This window comes from Vespa mandarinia, chromosome 19, assembly GCF_050613455.1.
Source record: "Vespa mandarinia isolate Hongniang chromosome 19, ASM5061345v1, whole genome shotgun sequence".
NCBI lineage: Eukaryota > Metazoa > Arthropoda > Insecta > Hymenoptera > Vespidae > Vespa > Vespa mandarinia.
Genome location: NC_140828.1, coordinates 633,686 through 661,214, shown reverse-complemented (window position 1 = coordinate 661,214; position 27,529 = coordinate 633,686). Strand labels below are relative to the sequence as shown.

Here is a 27,529-nt window from a genome sequence, read left to right as displayed (position 1 = left end):
ATATATATATATACATATATATATATAAACTGAAATAAGCCAGTAATAGGAGAGTATAGGGTGGTATTGCGAGTCCAATGGTGGTTGGACGAGTTGAAAATAGTGAGGTTGGCGGGTATATGATGGGGTGAAGGGGTGATGAGGGGTTACGAGTAGAAGTAGTAGGAGAAATAGGAGTAGGAGAAAGAGTAGAAAGGAGGAGGGATGAAGGGTTCGTCGTGGGTTCTCGGGTTTGTGCATGCGCCAAAGTGATCTCTTTGACGCGCGCGACTCTTCCTCCTTCCTTCCGGTAGGATCGAGAAGAGGAAAAGCCGAAGAAGCAGACGCAGAGAGACGCAGACGACGGCGGGCAGAGCGACGGCCCTGAGCCGGTTACAACGGGGTGAGATGCACCCTTATCGCTCTTATCGCTATCAATCGACTGTGGGGTTTCCATCTGGGAGCACCGCAAATACAAGAACAAGACAGTTTCAACTACGTTCTTGGTTAATCCTAGATTAGCACGTATATAAAAGACGCACACTAACATAACTAAGGAACGGAAGAAACGGGAAACGAACGACTTTTCTTCTTAATCATTCAAGTGAGTACGATCTTTCTATAATTTTTTGTTTTTTGTCTTTCTTTTTTTGTCTTTTGCTCTTTTTTTTTTTTCCTTTTCTTACGACACACTCGATTTTATTTTATCGTCCCTTTCAAACGATATTTTTGTCAAACGATAGCTTTTTTTCTTCTTCTTCTTCTTTTTTTTTTTTTTTTCATTTGACATTCGAATGATTTGTTGTTTAGAAAAGAAAATTGGAGAAATCGTTTGGATCTCGCTTTTCTTTTTTTCTTTTTTACCATTGCGTCGAAGCAAGTGATTCGAGTGATTACTAGTTTAATTTAATACGACGAAGAAGAAGGGAAGTAAAGAAAAAAGAGAAAGCAAAAAAAAAAAAGAAAAGGGCAAAGAGAAAATAGAAGAAGAAAATAATGAAAAAGATAAAGAAAAAGTAAGGATTGAACGGATCTTTAAAATTAGCTACGTTCATTAATACTTATTAATTTTTTTGATAGATTTCTTAAAGATTCACGATCGAGACCATAGATTTATTACATTATTGAACATTTAAATGGTTGTCTCTTTGTGATACCTTTCGTTTCAAACCTGAGAATTTCAATTACACTTTGCGGGGGAGGGGGCGAGAAGGGCGTCAGGTGCGCATTTCATGCACTTTCATTCGAACCTGTGTATTCGAACCAAACACACATATCCACGCACATACACACACACATGTATATCCTGCGGGAACAATTCGTCCACTTCCCGACGAAGCTTAAAGTCCCTCTTTATCTTACCTTAATACGGTATTTCCTGATCGTCCCATACGTCGTGATCCTCCTTCTTCTCCTCCTTCTCCTATTCTTCCTGAACCCCCTTTCTCTTTTCTCCTACCCCCGCTCAACCGTACCCTCTCGCCCCGTTCTCATTTCCACGTGTCATAGCCACGCTTTTATCCTCGAGTGTCCTCTTTCCTTCTTCATTTAACAATAGGACATTGTCGTTAAACGAATCTATATTTGAGTCACATCGGGAAAAATTTCATAACTGGAATACGTATCGTTAATATTGAAAATTAAATACGAAAAGAATTTATTAAGCGTGAAGATTTAATAAGGTAATCACCTTATAATCGTTCAATTAAATCTGATCGTTCATAATAAAATGTCGAAAGTAAAAAAGGTAAAAGGTAAAAAGCAAAAAGGACGTGATCCCTCTTACTGTCCTTCTCCGATCCCTTCCATCATCAAAAAAAAAAAAAAAAAAAAAAAAAAAGAAAAGAAAACAGAAAAAAAGAAAATCGAAAAGAAGAAAGCGAAAGATAGAGAAAAGTTGCTATCGGGCATGGGAAAAAATAAAAAGAATGTTCGTACGATATTTGAATGAAACTTTAACATAAAAAAAACGAGAACGATCGTCCGATCCAATTGCTTCTTATCAGAGATTCCCTTCCACCAATCATCTGTCCATCTGTCCATCTGCCTATCTACCTACCTACCTACCTACAACAAGCAACAGGAGCAACAGTCACCGTCATCTTTCTCTTTATCACCTATTCCCTTCTTCTTTCATAGCTTCGACAAAATCATTCGACGCGATACTATCTATCTAACAGTTGAAGGGTCTCCTAAGGTTAATAGAGTGATCGGTAACAAAGTTATAAAGCAATCTGCATAAACCTGACCCAACCCGGGGTACTTTGCACGACCCCGGGAGTTCTGGGCGCAATGGTGAAGAACAGGCAGTGTCGCAATTACCGAGAATAATACGATTACTTGCTCGTCAAGGACCCTGTAACTGAGATGGTTGTCACGGCCCATACTCTACCACACCTCCTGAGATTGCCACGCGAACAATGATCTTTTCGAATCTTTTTGATTTTTTTCTTCTTCTTTTTCTTTTTTTGAAAAATTTTTTTTCTCTTCTCTCTCTCCCTCTCTCTCTCTTTTTCTTTCTTTTTTCTTTTTTTTTTTTTGTTTCTTTTGTTATCGTGTAGTTGCTGTCGTCGTCGTTGTTGTTGGAAGATAAAGTACATTATTTCGAACTCGTAAATCACTAGAACGTCGACGAGAAATAGGTATAGTAAATGTCACGGTTATAAATTTATTTATTTGACTCTTATCGAATCGTAAAGTGTAATTTTCTTTCGTATCTCTCTCTCTCCCTCTCTCTCTTTCTCTCTCTCTTTTTATTTCTTTCTTTCTTCGTGTACATGTGTGTGTCATCCTCTCTTTCTCTCTCTCTCTCTTTCACTCTCACTCTTTCTCTTTCTTTCCTTCTCATTCCCTTCCAATCCTTTTGTCCAACTATCACGCCTGTTCCCATTTACATTTACATTTCCTCTTTCTCCCTCTCTCTCTCTCTCTCTCTCTCTCTCTCTCTCTCTCTCTCCTATTTCTGTTCCTATCTCCTTTCCTTTTTTCCCCCTCTCGTATTTCGCATCGAAGGATTTTTCAGGATACCGGCTGGATATTCAGGGACGCGATTCAGTCGTTCACGATTTAACCAAGAAATAGAAACGAATTGAGATATAAGAGATGATAATATCGTTCCTTTTAAATTTTCATTTTGAAGATTTCACGAAAATGATTTCGGAACGAATTGGAAAACAAGATTCGAAGGATTTCCTTTTTTTCTTTTTCTCTTCTTTTTTTCTTTTTTTCTTTAATATTTTTTTAATTCCTTAATCGGATATGATTCCGCGATAGTCGTCTCGAATAGGTTGTCTTGTCATGCAATTATAACGTCACACGCACGCACAAACACACACATATATATATATACATACATACACACACACACACACACACACATATATTCGTACACAGAAGGTGCACATGCATCACGCACGTACTTACGTTATATTATATTTTATTTTCCTTTTATTCTGTCACACCCATTGGATTATTGATGATGACAAACATCTGGCGATATTCAAAACGAAAAAACAGTAAACGTCGGACCATCTGCGCGATCTAATCGTTCTGTTTCTCTCTCTCTCTTTCTGTCTCTTTCTATCTCTTTCTGTCAATCGTCTGCTTACGTGAGAGTTTTATTTCGTGTGACACTTGTAAGAACATCGTATGGATGTAATAGCATAGAGATAAAATATTATAAAAGTGATTTCTTTCTTATTATTATTCATTCTATATATATATATAATAAATAGATTGCAAAAGTATGGTTATCGATAGTTACAATGGTTATAGTTTACGAGATATATTTATGATCGAAGTGTTCATATCGTTATAAGAAATATTTATTTATTTATTTATTTCGTCCTTCTCGTCGTCGTTTGTATCAGTCGTGCTTGTGTCTGTGCGTGTTTGTGCGCGTGTGTGTGTATATACGCGTGTACAATCTTTCATCGATCATCGATCTATCATCGAAAATCATTACCCATGAGAGATCGTCGACAAATTTTTTCTATCATCATCGATTAAAACTATCCAATTTTTGCCTACATATATATATATTTTTGCCGAATTAGTAATAATCATCTTAAAGAAGGTGCAAAACTTTTCGAATCGTTTATAATAAGAAATATAAATGTGACTTTCGAGTTTCTACGAAGCTGATCTCAAGATTCAGTAGGTGTGTGCGGAAATTGTGCGTGTTCTTTTCAACGAGGGATCGGGGGTAAGAGGAGAAGGAGAAGGAGAAGGTGGAGGAGAAGGTGGAAGAGGGAGGTTTGGTTGATATAATATATCACCGTAGTTAAGGCCGTAAGTTAGCAAAGCAATTGCTCGGAAAACCTTATGAAACGTAAAGACAAAGTAGCTTGTGATGGAGGAAAAAAAAAAAAGAATAAAGAAAAAAAAGGGTTGCTCGTATTACTCGCACGATCAGGCTTGATAATACAAACAGGAGATAATTTCCTCCCACTCCCAACCCCCACTCATTCTCACCTACCACCGGTTTCAGGGGGTTCGCGATTAAGAAATTGGATTCTTTTTTATTTTTATTTTTATTTTTATTTTATTTATTTATTTATTTTTTTTTTTTTTCATTTCGATTGGGTTTATGAAAGATTAATGAAGAAGAAGAATGAAGGAAGAACGAAAGAACAAGAACAATCATTTTTCTCCATAAGTCCCTTCTTTTAGTTTCGCGTTAATAGACAAAAAGATAATCGATAATAGACAACGATAGGACTCGATCTACTTGTTGAACCACGAAGCAACAGTTTGCTCTTTTAAACTGCTACTACACTTATTCCTCATCCCTTATATATTTTTCTCTTTTAATTCTCCTTCGTAATTTTCTAATTTCCGTCTCATTAAGTTTTGCTCTTTTTCTCTCTCTTTTCTCCTTTTCTGTTTTTTTTTCTCAAATTCAAACGATTGATTCTTCGTTGTGGACAATGATCATAGGATTTATCATATTTCGCTATAGCATATTGTTCCCTGAAACTTACACGTAATCCGTGATCAAAAGTTTAATCCTTTGCAGTCGAAAGGGAGCAAAAAAATCATTTCTATTAAATCACAACAAAGTATTGACAAAATTAAAAAAAAAAAAAAAAAAAAAAAAAATCAAGAAAAAGAAAAGAAAACAATTAACAATGGTATAGATAAGGAAATTAATTTTTTGGCGCTTTTGCGACCTAGAGAATAGATCTAGTGAATAGAAATGTGATGTGCCACTTGTACGGCGACATTCAACTACAAAGGATTAAGTTACTCTGTCAGAACTGGTCTGATTAAATCCAATTCATTCGACAAAACTGAGTTATACGTGATATCACAGTATAGTAGAGTACAGTACAGTGAGAAATTGTTCAGACATGATAACACTAGTTAATATCTTTAACTGGGATACATTAATTTAACTCAGCAAGAATCGTAACTTCGGTAATACATGCTGGTCGGTGAATAGATTAAACGATTTTTTTTTCTCTTTGTCAAAGGATTATTACTCGACGTTCGTCTCTAAATTATAATCTCTTTTCTTTCTTTTCTTCTTCTTTTTTTTTTTTTTTTTTTTTTTTTGTTAGCACCGAACTATCCGAATTCTATATTAAAACTCAAACGACTTTATATTCCTCGATCGTACACGTTCATACTTGTGAAATATCGTAATATCGGTCCCAGCCCATTCCATCCCTCCCCCATCCAGCCCCCAATTACTGTGTACTACCCCCATATATATATATATATATATATATTTGAAAAAAAAAAGAAAAAAAAAGAATCAAAAAAGATTTCTCATTTTCGGTGACTTGCTTTCAAATCTTTTTTTTTCTCTTTTTCGAGAGCTCGGACTCCCTTTTAAAGCATGCCCGAGAGAAGGGTTGATAGTCACGTTTTACAATAAATTCGCTGACCTCAACTCGGTCGACAAGATTTTTCTATTAGCGGACTTGCATCAACGTTACCCTCTCCCTCCCCTCACCGTCCCCCCTTTCTATTCTCCCTTTTTCTCTTTCATATTATCAACTACCTCGTCGGTCCCCTTCCCTCTCTCTCTCTCTCTCTCTCTCTCTCTCTCTCTTTCTCTTTCTCTTTCTCTTTCGTCCACCTTTTCCTCCCACCCACCTACAGAGAGGTAGGGGATTGTATAAAATTAAAAGAACAAAAAACAAACAAACAAACAAAAAAGAAGCAGAAAACAACGAGGAAAAAAGTATTCGTGTGCGTGTGCACGCGAGAGATATGGGAGAGAGGAAAAAAAAGAAAGAAAGAAAAACAAACAAACAAACAAAAAATAATGGAAGCAAAAAAGAAATGGGGGGAAAAAGAAAAAAGAAAAACAAACGAACGAAAGGAGAAAGGTGCAAACGTAGTGGATAGATAACGAGGTCGAATGAGTCGGCTTGCAATCAAGGGGGGCCCACTCCATCAACGGGCAACCAAGCGAGCTTGTCAATTGCAAAATCCTGTCGAACCCTTTCAATGAACCCCTAGAACGCGTCAACATCCCTCTCGACTCTGCCAATGCAGCTTTCACATTCCCTTTCTCTCTCTCTCTCTCTCTCTCTCTCTCTCTCTCTCTCTCTCTCTTGCACTCTCTTTTCGTCCTTCGAAAATGTTTATGTGAATAATTTTCAATTCGATGACGTTTCAACAATTAAAATCTTTTATAAAGCTACGAGTGGATTTTGATGATTGCGAGTGTATTATAAAAAGAAAGAAAGAAAGAAAAAAAAAATATATATATATATATATACATATTATAAAAGAAATATAATATCCATAGATGTTTAAAATTCGACGAATGAAAATCAATGATCGATTAATTCATATTTCTTTTAAATACTACATATCATAGATTTAGTTTAGTTTTACTTATAAAAGCAAGAACATGTATGTATGTGTATGTGTGTGCGTTTGCATGTTCGAACAAAGCTGAATTTATTTTTTATTCGGAATAAATAATAGCATGATGATAGGGGCAGTTTTTTCTTTTTTTTCTTTTTTTTTTCCTTTTCTTTTTTTATCCCTAGTATTTCAATACTATACGGGAAAACTAAGGAATTAATATAACAACACGTCAGTATAAACGGGCGTAACAAAGATTGACAAATGAAATGAAACGAAATGAAATTCGTGGAGAGGAACAAAAAAAAAGGGTTAGAAGGACAGGGGTTCTTGACGGATACTTTGGTAACGTTTAACGATAAGTGTCCACCCTATCTAATAGGGAGAAAGTAGAAAAACCTCGTACAAACAGACTGGCGCATGGTCATTCTTCGTCGTAATTACCGAGAAGATAAGAATGAGGGTAAGTGCAAGAGAGAGAGAGAGAGAGAGAGAACAAGAAAAAGAGAAAGAGAGCAGGGGGAGAGGGTGAAAATGTTCTGATAGAAGGAAGGCATCGGAGCTTGTAAGTGGCAAGACAAGAGCCACTCTTTTCTGAGAATAATACTTCAACCCCCCATGGGAGTTGCCTTTCAAGAAAAATGCTGATTGCTTCCCTTCCATTTCTCCATCTCTAACTTAGCAACCCTCTCTTTCTACTATTATTTCCATTTTATACTTATGAATCATCGACTATACGTAAGCATACCTAATAAAGTACGGTTTTATATATATATATATATATATATATATATATATATATATATATATATATGTGTGTGTGTGTGCGTGTAGAACGTCGTACATTAATTCTCGCTATATGATTGTATCTATCAAGATGACAATATTTAGTCTCGTGAGAGTAAAAAGTTTATTATCTATTAATTTCGAGATAAATATTTTTTCAAATTCGTCTCGATATTCGTACTAAGTCGAAGGCAAATTTTTTTTTTTAATTAAAGTAATAAAAAAAAACATTTATATATAAATTGGGACGATAGTATAATAGTTCTCAATGATTTTAGATTTTAAAGTAAGTGTGTACGTATCAATAAGACAGACAGAAAGAGAGAGAGAGAGAGAAAGATAGATAGATAGAGAGAAAGAGGGTGAATCATAACTGCCATTAAAGCTAGCCTTTTCATCGAAGCGAGCGTGAAAATTAGGTGGCTTAAAAGCATCAGGTAACTTAGTTATTACGTATAAAGAGAAGTGGCGAGGGTGTGAAGTGCAGAAACGAAACGGTACAAGGGTAGAGCTCATCGGGGGTAACACAGGAAGTGCCGTTAAAAGCACGTAATTGATACGGTTAATTGTGTTTTGTTAAATGAATGGGAATTAGGTGACTGCCTATCGTGATACAGTTATTATTATTATTATTATTATTATCATTATTATTATTATTATTATTATTATTATTATTATTATTGTTATTATTAATATTATTATTATTATTGTTATTATTAATATTATTAGTGTTATGAAAGAAAGAGCGATGTGAAATTTTCATCGTAGGAGGGCGTTGAATTTTTTTTCTTCTTCTTTTTTTACTTTTTTAACTATTTTTTCTTTGATAAGAATAACGGAGCGTAAAATTTTCACAGAAAATGTTGGGATACTTAAAGAAAAAGATAGATAGATAGAGAGTAAGAGAGTGAGAGAGAGAGAGAGAGAAAAAGAGAGGTAGAGAGAGTACTCGCGATAAAATTGTCACGAATAGACGTGACGATCAGGGACTCGTAAGTGGTAGAAAATCGGTTCGCGAGTGGCTAAGAATTTACGCTCGAACGAACACATCGTTTTCACTTAACTACATACATACATATACACACATATATATATATATATAGTAAAATAAAAATGATCGTCATTGAGACGACGAGAAAGTTTCGATCGTTCGTCGAAGAACTATTTCGTCAATTTAAAAAAAGAAAGAAAGATTTAAAAAGAAAATAAAAAAAAGAAAAAGCAACTCGATATTCGAAGGAGAATGATATAAAAACGAGATAAAAACAAAGATGACAAATGAAATCGAAATAAAATAAGATTCGTCCAATAATGAAAATTTGAGAAGAGAGATAAACGAAGAAAATCGAAGTAAAACGAAGTAAAAGTTAAGGGACACGTAGTACCGCGCGGGGGTTAAAGGTGAGGGTTGAGGACGTAGATGAGGATAAGAATGAGGGTAAGGATAAGAGAAGGGTAGTTTGAAGATAGAGACGAGGTAAAAGTGGTAACGTCGTTGTGTGAACAGTATGTGTCTTGAAGAATCCCAACGAATGGACCTAACGTAGTATTTAATTAAAAGCTTGCGCGAGCGAACGCTTTAGAGCGCATTTAAGCGCCTTCGAGCACTGCATACCTAGAGCGCACTTTCAAAACTAGATCGAAATATTCACGGCGAATGAATGCGTGAAATAAATGGCCAAGTGTTTAATACAATACAACCAATTTGCGGGTTCCTTTATTACGGACACGAACTAGAACACTTTTATATATATATATATATTTTTTTTTATTTTACACGAGTATTCATTACTGATAGGAGCAATCGAGTATATAACGTGTCATCAACACGATTTCTTAATTATTCAAAAATCAAGAAATATTTTGAATTAATATTATTGATCGATTTTATTCCTTTTTTTTCGATTAGAAATAGAAAGACAGAGAGAGAGAGAGAAAGAGAAAAGAAGATGAAGATTTAAAATTCTTTATTTTAAATTGGATCGATCGAGAACAATAAGACGATAGAAATCATTTATTATGATCTATTTTTTGTTTCTTCATATAGATCGGATTAAAGATATAGAAGAAGAGAATGGGAACCGCAGAATGGAGTGCTTGGCTCCAGCGATGTCGAGAATCACGAAGGCTTGTCCTCGTGATAGTTGCCATCGCTTTGCTACTCGACAACATGCTTTTAACAACGGTCGGTGAGTAATTTATTAAAAATTATACGAAAATTATGTATATATATATATATATATATGTCTGATGAGCCACACTCAAGAGAGTATAAGATAGAATAATTAATTTTATAGATAAGTGCAATTGTTTGATCAGTATCTTAACATAAATTTAGATAAAAAAAAAAAGTTAACAACATATGTCTCATCTCATTGAATTTAATTAAAAAAAAAGAAATATATATATATATGTATACACATTTTATTTTACTTCGCAAAGATTAAAGAAACGAAAACTTTCTTTCATCTACTATCGTTTATTTCGAATCCGTTATCTAACCTTCAGAAACCTTCGACGAAGTTTTAACGAGCGGCGTGAACTCCTTTCGTGTGTATCTTTATGGCCGATTACACAACCGCTGCTTTGATAAAAGTGAGAACGTTGGGTGGTATCGTCTACTACGACGAGATTTCGAAAGAAACGAAAAGCTATACCGTGTGCAAAGTAACGACCGACGAGTATTACAAGAGTCAATTACACCTAGACCGATGTAAATGTCGAATCGATTTTTTTTCTTTCTCTTTTCTTATTTTTTCTTTTTTTTCTTTCTTTTTTTTTTTTTTGCTCTCTCAACGACTCCCCTTCGTACGAAGAACATGAAAGGATAATAATACTAAAAAATAAGTTTGATATTAGAAATATGACGGTATTACAATGCCAATTATAAATTTCCACAATTAAATAATTTTCTACAAGTTTGCTAAAATAATTGTACATAAAAAAAAAAAAATATATATATATATATATATATATATATATATTTATGTATGTATATAACAGGACAATCTTGTTAAGTACAAAATAGAAAAAATTAATAGGGACGTTCCCTTCGTCGATGACAAATCCATGACGGTGAGTAAAAGAGTACAGGATTGAGCTAAGGTGAGTGGATAAGTGGGTGAGGGTGGTGAGGTCGGAGTGGGAGTTGGGTTCGTAGAGAGGGGGAGGAAATTGGAAATCGTATCACGGGGACATAAGTCGAAGGTAATATCGGCTCGAGGAATCGGAATCCTCGGTGAAAGCCTGAAAGTAGACGGGTCTGAAGAAGGTCTTGACGAGATTAGGGTCTGATCCTCGAGACGGAAAACAATATCCCTAGGGGGGGCCGTCTAAGCGCAACTCCGCTTTTCTTTTTTTTCTTCTTCTTCTTTTTTTCATTTTTTTTTTTTTATTCTTCTTCTTTCTTTCTTTTCCCCCAACAAAAATTTCAACGACGAACGCGCGATTAAATTGTTCTCTCTTGGTGTGAACGAGACGTGAACGACAAGAGAAAAAAGAAAAATAAAAAAAAAAGAAGATACACACGTTAGTCGAACAGATCATCGACTAGATTTTCTGAATGAATTTAATAATCTAAAAAAATTACGTACACGAAATCATTAAGTACACGAAGCTATACACGCACGGATAGTACCGATCGTGATTAATTTTCTTGTGCTCTTATCTTTTTTATTTATTTACTTATTTTTCTTTTTTTTTTTTTAAGAGAGTGTGTAGACAGAAACACTCATACAATTGTCAATATACTACTTACACGAGATCACGTGCGGATTAATTTTCTCGTAAAATTTGTTTTCTTTTCTCTCTTAAGCGGGTTATTCATATAATTTCTAAGATACAACTTGTACACGGTCGTATATCGAAATCGTGAAAGGTGACAGAGGTGGGTGGGGGTTAAATCGGGGTGGAACGGGTATGGGATGGGGGTTGGAAAAATCGTATCTTAGCTCTTGACGGTCGATCCCTCCCTTAAGTCGAGAAATGGTCACGCAATTTTCCGGCTTTTAAACTTTCCCACTCGACTAAATCACGAACGTTTTCCCTTTTGACTGTCATGTATAATTCAAAGAACACTTCATTCTAGTGCGAAGGAGTATCAGGGATACGTCGGGTAAACGTATGGAGAGTGTGGAGGGACGGTGTAGGTTTTCCTTGTGCATTATTATGCTACCACCAATCCGAATAAGTGCTCATGCATTTATGTAGCTCGACGAGAATCCTCGGACGGTGATGGTGAAACCCAAACTCAAACCCAAACCCAAATGTCGTCGTTGTCTGGCAAAGAAAGGATTCGTGAGGAAACTTCGATAGGACCGATTTGTTTAACGACGTCAATGGGGGATAGTGTAACGTTGATGATGGTAGTAGAGAGATCGAGAGGGTGGACGAGGGTGAGACAAGATGTAGGAGGTGGATTTGCTACGTGGTACGAACTTTAACTATCGTATCATACACGAATCAATGAATATTTCTCGTTGAGAACAGGAATCCACCTGTTGCCGGTATGCTTATTTGTAAATTCAACGCCATTCAACGTCAGTGAGCTAATAAAATCGATCGGATATTATCGTAAACGATAACACCAACGCATTACTGACGTTCGTTTATACATAAGCATCGATAAAATATCGTCTCTGGATGAATATCTGATCGCTCAGGTTGGATAAAACAAAAAAGAAAAAAAAAAAGAAAGAAAAAGGAATAAAAAAAAGATTGGTTTTATATTTAACAACCCTTTTTGGAGGTGCTGGGATTTGAACCCAGGACTTTCAGCATGCGAAGCAGACACTCTACCACTGAGTTACACCCCCAATCTTATCGATGTTAACTCGTATGAATTTTATAAACGAAATGTTATTGTTCATCCCTATATTTATTTGTGTGTGTATACGCACATGCATGCATAAATGCGTGATCATTTTTTTATGTACGATACAATATATATATATAAAATAAATAAATAAATAAAAATGTTAACAACATTTAATATATATATAATATTTCTTAATGTTCTGCATAGTTCCAATTATTCCGGAATTTCTCTACGACATAAAACACCCTAACGCAACTCTAAGCGAGCATCTTGATGGAAACGTTAATCATAGATCAGGGATTACAACGACTACAACTACTACTCCGACAACGACTATTACAACTACTACGACTACAACCTCGCCGATGTCAACACCGTCAACAACACCGAGATGCCCTTGTCCCCTTAATATATCCAATAATAATAATAATAATTCTCCATTGGAATTTCTTTCTATTACAACAATGTCCCAGGAATTGGCAGGTGATTCGTTATAACTTTATACGATAAATGATGATGCAAGTAATACATATTGATCGATTTTAAAGGAAAATAAAATTTAAAAAAATATATATATATTTTTTTTTTACGATCGATTCGTATTGATTTAGAATCGACAACGATAAACTCGACGACGATCGAACAAAAAGAAAAGGAACAAAGGCATAAAGAATTGTTGGAAGAAACAGTGGCCGTGGGGATGATGTTTGCATCGAAAGCATTCGTACAATTGCTTGCTAATCCTGTTGTTGGACCTCTTACTCATAGGTAAATATTCTTTGAAATCTAGTACGAATTTTTTTGGACTTTAAAAATTTCTTTCCTTCTCTTTTTGTTTTCTTTTTTTCATTCACAATAAGGTTTTGCAAAACAAATTCATTGCTTCGTGAAATTTTTCTTTTTTCTTTACAAAAATTCATCCCTCGGATCGTCGGTCTCTCGATAATCTCTCGAGATTAAAAAAAGAAGAAAAAAAAAAAAGAAAAGTAACGAGAAAAAAAAGAAAAAGAAATGCGCTCGAAATTAATATTTCAAAGTACACCTTACAAAATTATAATATCAACGATCTATCTAATGAAAATCTACATCTACAGTTTTTTTCTTTTCTTTAATTTTTTTTTTTTTCTTTTTCGATCTTCAATTACAAGTTTCACAGCGAATTACATTTGTTTCTGTTATTCATTACAAAAGTGCTTTTCTATATATATAAGGAAAAAAAAACAAAACAAAAAATTTCGTAGAAAAAATTATATCTGATCAATGAAAAAATTGAATTTGATTTGCAAAAATCTGTAGAAAAAAGAGTTCGTAAAATCATATAAAAATTTTTCCTCCACCCTAATTAAATTTAATTTGTGTGTGTATGCTTGTGTGCCTTATCAATTAATATAAAATGAAAATTACAATAAGATGAATCTTTTTCTTGGAATTTTAGAATAGGCTACAGTATACCAATGTTCACTGGATTCATTATTATGTTCATATCGACATTGATATTTGCATTTGGTCGAAGTTATGGGATATTATTTTTGGCACGTGCACTACAGGGTATTGGTTCCTCGTGTTCAAGTGTGTCAGGTATGATAACTAATTAAAATTTTTTTACTTATATTCTTTTCTTTACCATCTAACAGAGATAACTCTCGTATATATTTACTTATCGAAGAGATTAGAACATTTCTGTATAAAAATTCTTAAAAAAAAATTAATAAATAAACGTTCTTTCCTCCTCTCTCTCTCTCTCTCTCTCCATACTTAAAAAAAAAGGTATGGGCATGTTGGCGGAGAGATATCAGGATGATAAGGAACGTGGAAATGCGATGGGTATAGCACTCGGTGGACTTGCTCTTGGTGTTTTAATTGGACCACCATTCGGTGGAGTTATGTATGAATTTGTTGGAAAGTCCGCACCATTTTTAGTACTTTCGGCATTGGCTCTTGGCGATGGACGTAAGTAGATAAATAATAATAATATTTTTTAAATTATTAAAAATTAATAAAAATAAATAAATAAATAATTTTCATGTAAATCGAATTTGATCCTTTCAGTGTTACAACTTTTGATGCTTCAACCATCTGTAGTGTACACAGAAGCTGAACCACCATCTTTGAAATCATTGGTTACTGATCCATATATTATTTTAGCTGCTGGTATGTATATATATATATATATATATATATATATACATTTTTTTTTCTTTTCGTTTTTTATTATTCTTGACGATTATAAAAAATTTTGTATTAGAAGTTTAAATAAATCAATTTCAGGTGCAATAACATTCGCAAATATGGGAATCGCTATGTTAGAACCAAGCTTACCTATATGGATGATGGATACGATGGGTGCCAGTCGTTGGAAGCAAGGGGCGACATTTTTACCAGCTAGCATTAGTTATTTAATTGGAACTAATCTATTTGGTCCTCTTGGTCACAGGATGGGCAGGTAAGAATCATTAATTCATATTCGCCAACACAAATATTCTCCAGTTGAACCTATGTAAAAATAATTTTTTTTTTTTTTGTATTATTACGTATACTATATTATATATTAATTTATAAAGCAATATATTTATATACATATATATATATTTTTTCTTTCATTTTGATATTTAATTAAAAGTTTTATGCATATATATATATTTATTTTAATAATTATTGTATTACTTATGTTGAGTATATTGACAAAACCAATATTAAAAGCTACCCATATATCAATCGCCTGGATAGCTCAGTCGGTAGAGCATCAGACTTTTAATCTGAGGGTCCAGGGTTCGAGTCCCTGTTCGGGCGATAATTTTTTTTTCTTTTCTTTTGCTTTATTATTAATCATATTTTAATATATATACATATATATATATATATATATATATATATATGCGCAATGTATTATAAATAATATCATATTGTAAATTTATTTTACAGATGGTTAGCGTCGTTAATCGGTCTCATTGTAATCGGCCTCTGTTTAATGTGCGTAAGTAGACGATATAAATTTATTAATTCATGAATTAGAATATAAAATGATTTCATTCTAATCCATATATATATATATAAATAATATATAAATAATATATATAAATAATATATGGATTATATATATATATATATATATATATATATATGTATGTATATATATATGTATATATGTATATATGTATATATGTATATATGTATATATGTATATATGTATATATGTATATATGTATATATATATATATAGATTGCAGTGACTATATCCGCAATCACTTAGTTGCCAACGCCATATTGTCTTGGCAACTAAGTCATTGCGGATATGGAAACCGCAACGACTTAGTTGCCAACAAAATATCCCGTTGGCAACTAAGTAATTGCGGGCTTGGCAACTAAGTCGTTGCGGGTTTGGCAACTAAGTCATTGCGGATGTCTGAATCCGCAATCACTTAGTTGCCAAACCCGCAATCACTTAGTTGCCAAACCCGCAATCACTTAGTTGCCAAACCCGCAATTACTTAGTTGCCAAACCCGCAATCACTTAGTTGCCAAGCCCGCAATTACTTAGTTGCCAACGGGATATTGTTTTATATTTATATATATATATATATATATATATATATATATATATAAAATGTTTTATATATTATATATATATATAATATATAAAACAATATATTTTATAAATATTTTAATAAATATTTTAATAATATATATTAAAAATAAAAATATTTTATGATAAAGATCAAACGTTTATCTATTTATCGTTCTTAGATACCACTGGCTAGCAGTATCGATCATCTAATCATTCCAAACGCTGGATTAGGATTTGCCATTGGCATGGTCGATAGTTCAATGATGCCTGAATTAGGATATTTGGTAGATATAAGGCATACTGCTGTTTATGGAAGTGTTTACGCTATCGGTGACGTTGCATTTTGTTTGGGCTTTGCCATAGGTGAGAATCAATGGATAAAATAATAAAATATAAAAAAAGAAATTAAATATAATTATAACGATTAAATATCTAATATTTTCAAATATTTTATATATATTTCACAATAATATTATAATAATTATTAATGAATCAACAAATCTTTCAATGATAATTACGATTAATTATAAAGAATAGATGTATTATTAATAATACGCGATTAAATGAATAAAAAAAAATGAAAATAAAAAAAAAAAAAGAAAAAAGAAAAAAAAAAGAAAAAAAAGTTACTATGCATCGGCCGGGAATCGAACCCGGGCCGCCCGCGTGGCAGGCGAGCATTCTACCACTGAACCACCGATGCTTCGATGATATACCATTCACGAAATATTAAGATCAACTCTATATAATACTATCTAAATTTTTTAAAACAAATAAATTTGATTTCTTTTTTTTTAGGACCCGCATTAAGCGGTACACTGGTTAACACTATAGGATTCGAATGGATGCTCTTTGGAATTGCCATTTTGAATTTCATGTACGCACCTTTAATGTATTTCCTCAGAGCGCCGCCGACGAAAGAGGAGAAGAAGGTACGTTCAATTTTATTTTTATATACATATATATATATTTTTTTTTCTTTTATGTAATAATAACAATATCAATGATATATCTATATTAATTGCAGTCGCTGATAATCGGCGAGAAGTCATCCGTGCGCTACGTAACGTACCAGAACGAAGAGGATGATCAATAGATCGCAAATCAATCGGCAAATTGTGACGTTTTAAAAACGGTAAATCTAAACTCTTTTCTTTTCTTTTTGTTTTATTATTATTATTATAATCATTCTTTCTTTCTTTCTTTTTCTCTCTCTCTCTCTCTCATTCATTCTCTCTCTCGCTCGTTCGCTTCATATTTATCTCCTTCCTCCTTTTGTTTGTATTTATTTATTTATTTATTTATTATTATTATTTTTTCTTTCTTATATGAATCTATTCAGCTCGCAAACAACGACGTAGTAAAAATTATACCTTCCTATAATACTTTCCCTTTTATCCTATTCGTTCGTCCTAACTCGACGATTTATTTCAACATTATTATTCCGATTCGACGGATAGTAAATAATGTTTAAGGAGAGAATTCAAAAAAACAAAAAAAAAAAAAAATTAAGAAGAAAAATAAAATAAAAAAAAAAGAACAAGAAAAAAACAAATATGACAATTGAATTAGACAATATGTGCGTAATAGTATTAAATGTTTAAAATGAAAAATCCCGAGGATCTTGTTAATCTCTCCGAATTAATCGCGCGCACGAATTGATCCAAACCACCTTCTACTCTTGGTATATTATTGATAATAATATATATTATTATTATTATTATTTATAGATAGAAATTAGATACGCGTAAGTGTATAATACAAACGTATAAATATATACAGCACATATATACATACACATATATATACATATATATATATATTTATTATATATAGTACACGTGACAGCGTACGTAGACGGGAATATATTACATTATTCGAAATTATTCAAAGATTATGTTAAGAGAGTTCAAGCATCGATATCGTAGAGATAGAAATTTGTATAATGTAAGTACAGGACATCCTTTATTCCAGCTACTTTGAAATTTTCTCGTTCGTGATGATCGAATGAAAGAAAGATAAGGGGGAAAAGAAAAGAAGAAAAATAAAGAAATAAACAACAAATAAAAAAAAATTCAATGAAATAAATTAATAGAAAATAATTAAAAAAAAAAACAAAACAAAAAAGAAAGAAAGAAAAAAAAGAACTTTTCTCACAAGATATCGCAATTATATCCTGCGTTACTCAACACGTGCTCAGGATAGAGAGCAACCTGATGAAAGCTATAAAATGCGAATAATAAATTTCAATGTGAACTGCTTCTTCATTCATAGTTCGTAATGATTAGGAAAAGAGGAAGGAGAGCTAAAAAAAAAAAAGAAAAGAAAATAAAAAAAGAAGAAAAAAACCAAAAAAAAGAAAAAATAACAACAAAAGAGAAGAGAAGAAAAAATAAATAAATAAATAAATAAATAAATAAATAAATAAATAAATAAATAAATAAATAAACAAAGAAGGAGAAGAAGACCATATAATAACGTTTGACCTAACGTGTAAGAATAAGTGTGTGCGTTCGCGAACACGTTGAAGTATTATTATATCAATGTTAAAATAACGAAAAACATAAATAACGTTCATATATTTGAATTATCAATAACAATGATAAAAACTTTATGAAAAAATTTATTCAGAATATAAATACTAAAGTGTAATGGTGTATTTGTTGTATCGTATAAGTTAGAAGAGTATGAGGATTAGAGAGAAAAAAAGAAAAAAGCAAAAAAAAAAAAAAAAAAGAAAAGAAAAGAGAAATGAGTAGAAGAAGAGAAAGAAGTAGTAGAAGAAATAAAAAAAAAAAAAATTGGAGAAAAAAAAAAAGATATAAATAAAAGTATAATACGCGTTATCAAAATACGAATCTTCCATTAGTTTTTTAATCTAATTTCGTATCGTTTCGTTTCGTTCTACTTTTTTTCGTTTCTTTTTTTTTTCTTCTCGCCCCCGAACACCTCCCTCCTCCACGGGATAAACTCTGTCACGCTCGAGAGGAAGAAAAAAATATTGGAAAAAATTCGTTCTACCCTCTCTACTATCATTATCTCGACAAAATTTTTTTTCCATTAATAAGAGGAACCACCTGGTTTGGATTCCCTGAATGGCTGCAGGGAAACCGTGCGAATTGAAGAAAAAAGCGATCAGGTACGATGAAGAAGTTCTTCGATTATTAGATAAAGAAAAAAAAAAAAGAGAGAGAGACAAAAAAAAATACATACACGTATGTATAGATGCGTAACAAAATTGGCATAAAATTGAATGAGACGAAAAAAAAAAAGGAAAAAATTTTTAATACCTCGAGCGAGAAGTCTTCCCCTCGTCGGGGGTTGGGGGTGGTATGTCTGTATAAAAATCGGTTTACCAAACTTCGAGAGTCTTATATAAATAAATATTGTATCAACACGTATACTTATACATACAAATATACATATACATATACATATATATACATATATATATACATCGATGATAAAGATATAAAGATAAGAAAAACAAAAAGAAAAAGAAAGAATAAAAAAAAAAAAAAAAGAAATAAATCCACGTAAAATGAATGATCGTTGGATCTCTTCGATGTGAGCGATCACTTTTGCACGCACGATCGTTGTTTCTAGAAGAAAAAAAAAAAAGAAAACAAATCCCTTGAAATTAAAAATGACCTTGCTTCGACGTCATGATTGATTTAAATGTAAACATATAAATTCGACGTCGAGGAAGCTCGTGAAATTTCGATATGTGATTTTGTGAACTACAGTCTCGAACATAAAAATGAAGAGGAATAATAAATGTTAGAAAAAAAAAGAACATGTGGGAAACCTTGAAAGTTGGATCTAATTGAAGGTCATTACGAGGCGTTTGCGAAATTGGCGAATTTCGTGAAAAAAAAAAAAAAAAAAAACGTTATGTGAATCCGCAACGGGAAATTTTAGATGGAATGAATTAACAATAATAATTAATATAATTATAATCGTGCCGTTGGGATCTCGTGATGAATATTAATTAAAACGTTCGTAGAAGCAATATAGAAAAAAAATAAATAATAAAACAAAAAGAGAACTGTAAGTAAAGTATATACATAAATAAATAAATAAAAAGAAAAATGATATTGAATATTAATATTGAACACATACATATATACATATAATCCCATGTTTCAAACAAAGAACTCTATATACGTGAGCGTTAAATATAAAGTGATATACGTATGTGTGTGTATATATATATATATATATATATATATATATATATTTATGTATATATATATATATACACATATACGTAACACTTAACGAAGCAATTAGATATGTGAAAAAAAAAATTTATCTATATATATATATATATTTAAATGTTAGAATTGGATTTAAGAGCTTTAAGCAAAGAAAAAAGTTAACCATCGTATATTTGTTATTCAATAAAGTTTTGAATGGATATAGTACGTACGTTAAATCTCATGAAGTATGCACCGAGATCCTAAGCTACCGTAAATATATATATCGCGTATTAATTAACTTATTAAAATGAGTAGAAATAATTTATGATATAATGTTTCACTCCTTAATGAAAATGCTAAGAGATACATATATATATTTACAAATAAAAACACATATGCGTCTATAGAAACGCAATGTATCATAACGTCAGCTTTATCTATTAATAATCTAACGGGTTATAAAAAAAAAAATATATATATATATATATACACTTGTCAATGTATCGTTCTTTTCGTCGTAATATAATCAAGAGACCCACGGACAAAGAAAAAATATTTAAAAAGAAAAAAAAAAAGAAAAAAAGAAAAATAGAAAAAAAAAGGTTCGAAAGAAGGAAAGGATCGCTCGTGTCTGATGGTTCGTCTCTCTCTCTCTCGTATGAACGTGTAAAGATTTTATTTCTCGATAAAATATAAAAAAGAAAAAGAAAAAAGAGAATCTGAAGGATAAGAACTGTCGGGAAATCTTGAAAAATCGAGAAACATTATTTATATTAATTTGTTACATCGGGAGAACGAAAGAAAGAAAGAGAAAAAGAGAGAGAGAAAGAGAGATAATAAATGACGGATAATAAAAGAAATTATTTTGGAGTTTGCCTACAATCTTCCGTTGCGGATTCGGAAATCCACGTGGTCGCGGCTTAATTGCTGTGCACCTACTCCCGGTACGAAACGCGAGTCAATTCAATTCGCGAAAAAAATTTCGCGAACGTCTACGTCGTCATCTCTCGCCGTTGTTCAATAACTATTAGACGAAACTATAAACCAACAAAAACAATTGATTGTTTATCAATCCGACAAATCGACGATTACCATATTGGCACAACCACACCACCACCATCACCACTACTCACGTATTGATCAACGATGAAAAAATAGAAAGAAAGAAGAAAAACAAAGAGCGTGTTTTAAATTTGCGAGTATTAAAATGATAGAGAAAATTACATCAACGTGAAGTAAAATTTTAATAAAACGGATCAAGAACTGATCAAGAAGACGAATCAATAGTTACGTTGTGATCGTTTGGCGATTTTCAGTATTCGAAATTTTGAAGAAAAAAAAGGGAGAAAAAATTGTTGAAGTACGTATGGATCCGTAATACGAGACGAGATAATATATGCTGATTAAAACGTGATCGATAGATAAAGGAACATATAAAGTAGAGGAAAAATAAAAATAAAAAAAAAAAAAAAATAAAATTGAAGGGTTCGAGAGAAGTTGGAGAGGGAATAGAATGGAGGACGCATTTTATTCTACCCTCGTTAATAAATCTGTATAAATATACGTACATAATTGCATATATACGTACATACATATATACTTACATACATATTATACCTACATATATATATATATGCACACTTATACACATACCATTATGCATTTCATTGATAATCTGTTTCAAATATTTATGATACATATAATAGATGTATTTTAATGGACGATTTATTATGAAAATATTGCCGCCGCTGAGATACCTTCATGTCGGATGTTCTCTTAACTTCTTTTCGATCCCTTAGAAGACATTCAAAACGAAAGATTATTCGCACGAACTATCATTAGAAAGGAAAGGATAGAAAAAGAATGAAATAGAAATAAAGAGATAGAGATAGAGAGAGAGAGAGAGAGAGAGAGAGAGAGAGAAAAAGAGTGAAAGAGATAAAGATATAGAGGTATTAAAAACATGTAAAGAATCATTGAAGAAAAACAGAGAGAGAAAGAGAGAATTAGAGAAAACAAACAAACAAACAAACAAACAAACGAATAAATAAACAAACAAACAAAAATGTCGAAAGTTATCATTTGTTTTTGTAACTTCGTAGAATAAAAATATCACTCTGTATAATATTTATAAATATAATTATTTTCGGTTCATTCACTTTTCCTTTCTCTTTCTCTCTCTATTTTTATTTGTAATATTTATAAGAAAAATCTTACGATGATTAAGAAAGATCATAGTCGATGGAAAAGAGATGTATGAGTCTGTGTGTAAGTGTGTGTGTATATGTGAAGAAATGAAAGAGAAAAAAGAGAAAAAAAAACAAGATCTGAAACAAAGAAGAAGAAGAAGAAGAAGAAAAACGAAGAAATTAAAAGGGAAAAGAAAAGATATGATTTCTAAGGGAAGGGAGAGAAGTAATCGTGTGTATGTATGTGTTTAATGTCTTTTAACATAATCGATAAACGTCAGAATCGGCATTAAGTAGCCGGGATTCTTATTAATCGAATTGCCGATGCAATCAAAATGCGATTAAAAAAAATAAAGAAATAAATAAAAAATAAAAAAAAATAAAAAAATTACAAACAGATAAACGAATGAATTTATGACTGAACAAAAAAAAAAAGAAGAAAAAAATAGAAGGGAAAAAATCACGTCGAGAGAGAAGCATGAAGCTGACACGTTGTATGAACGATGAGGAGACGCATTAACGTTGAAGAAAAAATAAAGAAAAAAAAAAAAAGAAAAATAAGAGGAAAAAGAAAACTACAAAATTACGACGTTGTCATTAACTTCGATATTAACAATGGCGAATCTTTTCTATCATTTTTGTTTTTTTTTTTTTTTTACGATTGCCTTATAATCAAATAATTTAATTTCATTAATTTTGTTAATATGACAATAATTGCGAATTGGAATATTTCAATCGAATAATTGAAAGAAAGATCAGAAATAAAGAAAGATTTCTATATTTAACACTTTTTGATTGAATCTATTAAAAAATTATAATTAATAATTAATTAAATTCTACGAAATGATTCGTCGATGTAAGAGATTCCTCGATCATTGACGAGAAACCAATTTATTTTATATTTTAATATACATATATATATTTTTTTTTTAATAATTAAATCGTATCATATCATTAACATGATTTAATCGTGTCTATCGTTATTATTATCATAATTTAATCGTATTATATTATTAACTAAGAAGAAGAAGATGATGATTGAAACTTTTTACTTTTGCATCTTCACGCTGCCTCTCGACGAATAAACGAATCAAAAAGATGAAATCGAATAAATTACGATCGAAAGTATCGTCGAAGTATTCAAGATTTATTAGGAGAACAAAAAAAAAAAAGGAAAAAAAAAAGAAAAATAAAAAAAAAATAATAATAATAATATAAACGCAAACTTTTTGAAGAAAATAATTAGCGAGTTACTCGTCGTTGGCTGCTATTGTGAACAGACAATAAGCAATGAACAAAACAAAAAAAAAAAGAGAGAACGAAATAATAAAAAATAAAAAATAAATAAAAGAAGATAAAAAAGAAATAATGAAAAAAAAAAAAAAAAAAAAAAAAAAAAATAAACAAAAGAAAGAAAAAAGAAATAAAAAGCGTTGAGAAGCTGCTTCCTGCGTTATATAAAATGGAGGAGATAGTTCTTTGTATGCCGATACGTGTTTGTTTCTTCATTAGGCGATTTTTTTTTTAAATCGTTGCCTATTATTTATATTTGCGATTGATGCTTGCGCGGAGTATGGTAGCGTGTTTTGTGGTTTGACAAGAAAAAATATGACAAAAAAGAAACTTTATAAAGGAAAATCATAGAAGGAAGAAGTAGAAAAGAAAAGAAAAGAAAAGAAAAGAAAAGAAAAGAAATAATTAATGACGTATCGTGTCGAATCGTAAAATGATATTCTCGATTGATATTTCTCTATATCCCCTATATATTATATACATATATATATATACATATATACAAATACATATAGTTTTCTCTCTCTCACTTGACCTTCTCAAATATTTATCATTAATTAAAGGCACCAAAAAGAGGATGCTTAAATAAAAAAAAAAATCTTTGTATCGTTGTAAACGTAGAGATATTTAACCAGCTGGTGTATGGGTCCGACTTTATACGCCTGTGTAATTGTCGTTTAATAATAATAATGATAATAATGATAATGATGGATAACGTTGTTGATGATAATAATGATAATGATAATAATAATAATAAATAATAAAAAATTACCAAAAAAAGAAACAAAATAATAAAAAAGAAAAAATAAATGCAATGAAAAGAAAGAAGAAGTAGAAGAAGAAGAAGTAAAAAATTACGAAAAAGAAAGAAAGAAAGAAGGAAAAAAAAATATAAACAAACGAACAAAAAAGGAAAAAAAAAATCCGAATGAATTAAAAGCTTATATAGAGAACTTTACCGTTTCTTTCTTTGTTGTTTTTTTTTTTGTTTATTTTTTAATCCTTCTTACAAGATAATACAAAAAACTCGATTGTATCGATAAATAAAGGAAGAATATGTATGTACGTTAAAACACGTTCCGAGACAAAGACAATAAAATAAAAAAAAAAAAAAATAAATAAAAAAAAAAAATATATATATATATCGAATCTGAAAATCGCCAAAGAAATTCGTTGGATCAGGTCTAAGACGTTTTATAGATAAGAGAGTCGCGATATTTTTACGGATGAGGGATGAGGGATGAAGGATGAGGGTTTGTGTGGAGTACTGGAGGAAAGAAATGGATGGGTGGATGGGTGGTTGGTTGAGAAAATTTGGGAAGGATTTAACAATTCTGTCGGTGCGAGTAGAGTATCTTCTTATAAAAGAGAGAGATTTAAAGATCCTTATTAAAATGATATCGATCGATCGCTAATTTCAGAGATAAAGAGAGAAGAAACCGACATTAACGTCTAGTGAAATAGAAAAAAATTAATATATATATAAAGCTTAAAATATAATGTTAGAAGAGTTAATATATATATAGAATATATAATATATAATACAATATAATATAATATAATATAATATGACAATGGTTTGTTCTAATTTATGTATATGGTATTATCTATGTGTATATGATAATATGTAATTTAACGAATAAATATATGTAATAAAAAGATATAAAAATGATTTATTTCATTCTCATTATTTTTCTCTCTCTATTTCTCTTTTCTTTTTTTTAATTATATATAAATATATAAATATTTACATACCAGAATGAGTTTCTCAGGAATGAGTTCGTCAGGAATTTATAACTGATCGATTTTGATGTCTTCATTACTTTCTTTGGATGATTTTATACGATTCAGAAGTTCCTCAGGTAAATCGTCGAATGTCATTTCACCTTTAGAAATTTTCTTCACGTAATTCAGCATATCCTTAGTCGCGTCCATGGTACGACGAAATTTTTCTAAATAGATAATAATCATAAACAAAACAAAAAATATATAAAAAAAAATAAAAAGAAATAAAAAAAAAAGAAAAGAAAATGAAAAAGATTAATCGAAACTTGGATTAAATCGTAAAAGAATCAATCACTCGATTGATGACCTAATGATCGAATTCTTTCTTTTCTTTTTTTTGTTCTTTTTCTTTTTCTTTCTTCGTTTATTTTTTTCTCTTTTTTTCCTTACCAATTTCTGGATATTCGATTGACGATTCTACTTTCGTCGATTCCTTTTTACCGGTCGACTTTATTTTCATGTAGATATTCTCGTCTGTAAGTGTTCGATGTTTAAAAGATTATATCTTCTTTTCGCGTAAACTTATAAAGAGATAGAAAGAAAATGAAAATTGTACTCTCGAATGATAATTAAATTTACCATAAATCTGATTTTTCGGTAAAATCAATTCGCTTCGTTTAACGAGATAATCGATATCCCTCACGCGTTGATTCGTTTTTTCTAACAGAATTTTATTTAATTCTATACGTTTCATCAGGTTGGCCAACTTAATCTGCAAAAAAAAAAGAAAATCCGAATACGATCAAGAAGAATTAATATCCAAACAATTTATTTCTCCTTGAATTAAATTTTAAATATCTCTTTATAAAATATATCGATCTCTTTCGTTCAAATTTTTATTACAACGAGATAATACGAATATTAGAAAAAAGAAAAAGAAAGAAAAAAAATCAAGACAATGGATTTAAAATGACAACGTGATTCATAATCGTTCGAACAATTTAAAAAATAGGCGCCAAACTGATTGTAACATTTTAAAGGTTATAAGCGCGTAATTTAAATTCGACTAATTATTAGATTTCCTTCTATTGGTTTTTTCGAGATAAAAATTAATTACAAGATAGTCGTAAATATTGGTCAAACGATACGATTAAGAAATCGAAATGACGAATTAAATTCTGAATCGTTTGAACGACTTATGAAATGTAATGTTCGAACTCATCGTGCACGTCAGATAACGCGCGAAATTTAAATTCAAGAAACATCAGAAATTTAGAATTTTTCTTTCTTTTTCTTTTTTTTTTATTTTTTTAAATCGCTTACGTCTATCTCCGTTGATTCGTTCTTCGTTTTCGTTAATGCGCTTCCCTCGATCGTATCTTCTATCGGAATTTTGGTTAAAAAAGTGAAAGGTTCTGTCGGATTTTCTTTTGCCCTTTTTAAAGAATCTTCCAAATCTTTTGGCATTAATTTATCGACATCGTCAAATTTTGTATCGCGGAGTAATTTCAAATAACTTTCTTTTCCGGTTTTAGTTCTGACCAACGGGTCATAGGTTATCTTATTTTTTAAGCTGCAATAGTTCTACTTTGTTGTTAAAGATTTTCCATTGAAAAAAGAAAAAAAAAAAATAAATATATATATATGCAAGTGATAATTTTATAATCATAAATATTACCTAGACGTTTTATTTTTCGATTCCATGCCGTTTTAAAGTTGTGTCGTTAATAAAACGTGTCAGAAAATAAAACACTCGCCGATGAAACTAACCCCTAATTTCGTAACTATGAAGATTAAAATAGCTTGGTCGATAAATTTTCGTTGGCTACGTATATTAAGATGATGAAGAAAATGAAGAAAATTTAATAATAATACATTTATATCTAATAATTTATTAGAATGTTGTTAAATATTAAATATCAATTCAACCATACGTCACTTATGCATATATGCAGATTTAAATCTAAATTATACAAATTTTCTAATTATAATTCTATTTTTAAACGATAAAGATAAATAATAACGATATATAATACGTAATATTTTTAATAACGCATATATAACCCACATTCTTATATAAATACAAGAAAAAAAACATTATACATGTATATACTTTATATATATATATATATATAATATATAATATATT

The 27,529-nt window shown here is 31.1% G+C and overlaps 3 protein-coding genes and 3 non-coding genes across 15 annotated transcripts in view; 2 read left to right on the top strand and 4 right to left on the bottom strand.

Annotated features, from left to right (window-relative positions):
• Positions 1 to 14,744, bottom strand: part of Mgat2 (alpha-1,6-mannosyl-glycoprotein 2-beta-N-acetylglucosaminyltransferase) — a 59,221-nt gene extending 44,477 nt beyond the window's left edge. The window contains exon 1 of the mRNA XM_085662764.1: positions 14,726 to 14,744. The gene's annotated coding sequence lies outside the window, so the exon portion shown is untranslated. The remainder of the gene's footprint in view (positions 1 to 14,725) is intronic.
• Vmat (Vesicular monoamine transporter) lies at positions 344 to 19,650 on the top strand. 7 transcript variants are annotated; one of them, XM_035884793.2, is made up of 13 exons: positions 3,688 to 4,269; positions 9,638 to 9,779; positions 12,614 to 12,889; positions 13,018 to 13,174; positions 13,842 to 13,984; positions 14,174 to 14,356; positions 14,456 to 14,557; positions 14,675 to 14,849; positions 15,329 to 15,380; positions 16,151 to 16,334; positions 16,770 to 16,903; positions 16,999 to 17,106; positions 17,946 to 19,650. In XM_035884793.2, the coding sequence occupies exons 2-12, from the start codon at positions 9,665 to 9,667 to the stop codon at positions 17,065 to 17,067; spliced, it is 1,590 nt and encodes a 529-aa protein (XP_035740686.1). In that variant the 5' UTR covers positions 3,688 to 4,269; positions 9,638 to 9,664; the 3' UTR covers positions 17,068 to 17,106; positions 17,946 to 19,650. The 7 variants fall into 7 exon arrangements, with proteins under 7 accessions (XP_035740690.1, XP_085518894.1, XP_085518893.1 ...); XM_085662766.1 differs by having other exon boundaries at positions 17,314 to 19,650; XM_035884797.2 differs by lacking the exon at positions 3,688 to 4,269 and adding an exon at positions 344 to 583 and having other exon boundaries at positions 16,999 to 19,650.
• On the bottom strand, positions 12,333 to 12,404 carry TRNAA-CGC (transfer RNA alanine (anticodon CGC)). The gene has a single exon. It is a non-coding gene; the product is annotated as a tRNA-Ala (tRNA).
• Positions 15,124 to 15,196, top strand: TRNAK-UUU (transfer RNA lysine (anticodon UUU)). Its single transcript has one exon. It is a non-coding gene; the product is annotated as a tRNA-Lys (tRNA).
• TRNAG-GCC (transfer RNA glycine (anticodon GCC)) lies at positions 16,604 to 16,674 on the bottom strand. Its single transcript has one exon. It is a non-coding gene; the product is annotated as a tRNA-Gly (tRNA).
• On the bottom strand, positions 19,442 to 27,295 carry LOC118449793 (uncharacterized). Of its 4 annotated transcripts, none has more exons than XM_085662773.1 (6): positions 27,059 to 27,295; positions 26,704 to 26,953; positions 26,020 to 26,152; positions 25,831 to 25,914; positions 25,411 to 25,607; positions 19,442 to 19,573 (listed from the first exon to the last, which is right to left on the bottom strand). In XM_085662773.1, the coding sequence occupies exons 1-5, from the start codon at positions 27,082 to 27,084 to the stop codon at positions 25,447 to 25,449; spliced, it is 654 nt and encodes a 217-aa protein (XP_085518899.1). In that variant the 5' UTR covers positions 27,085 to 27,295; the 3' UTR covers positions 19,442 to 19,573; positions 25,411 to 25,446. The 4 variants fall into 4 exon arrangements, with proteins under 4 accessions (XP_085518899.1, XP_085518898.1, XP_085518901.1 ...); XM_085662772.1 differs by lacking the exon at positions 19,442 to 19,573 and adding an exon at positions 21,696 to 21,967 and having other exon boundaries at positions 27,059 to 27,294; XM_085662775.1 differs by lacking the exon at positions 19,442 to 19,573 and adding an exon at positions 21,697 to 21,967 and having other exon boundaries at positions 26,704 to 26,967; positions 27,059 to 27,291.
• Positions 27,296 to 27,529: the final 234 nt, after the last annotated feature.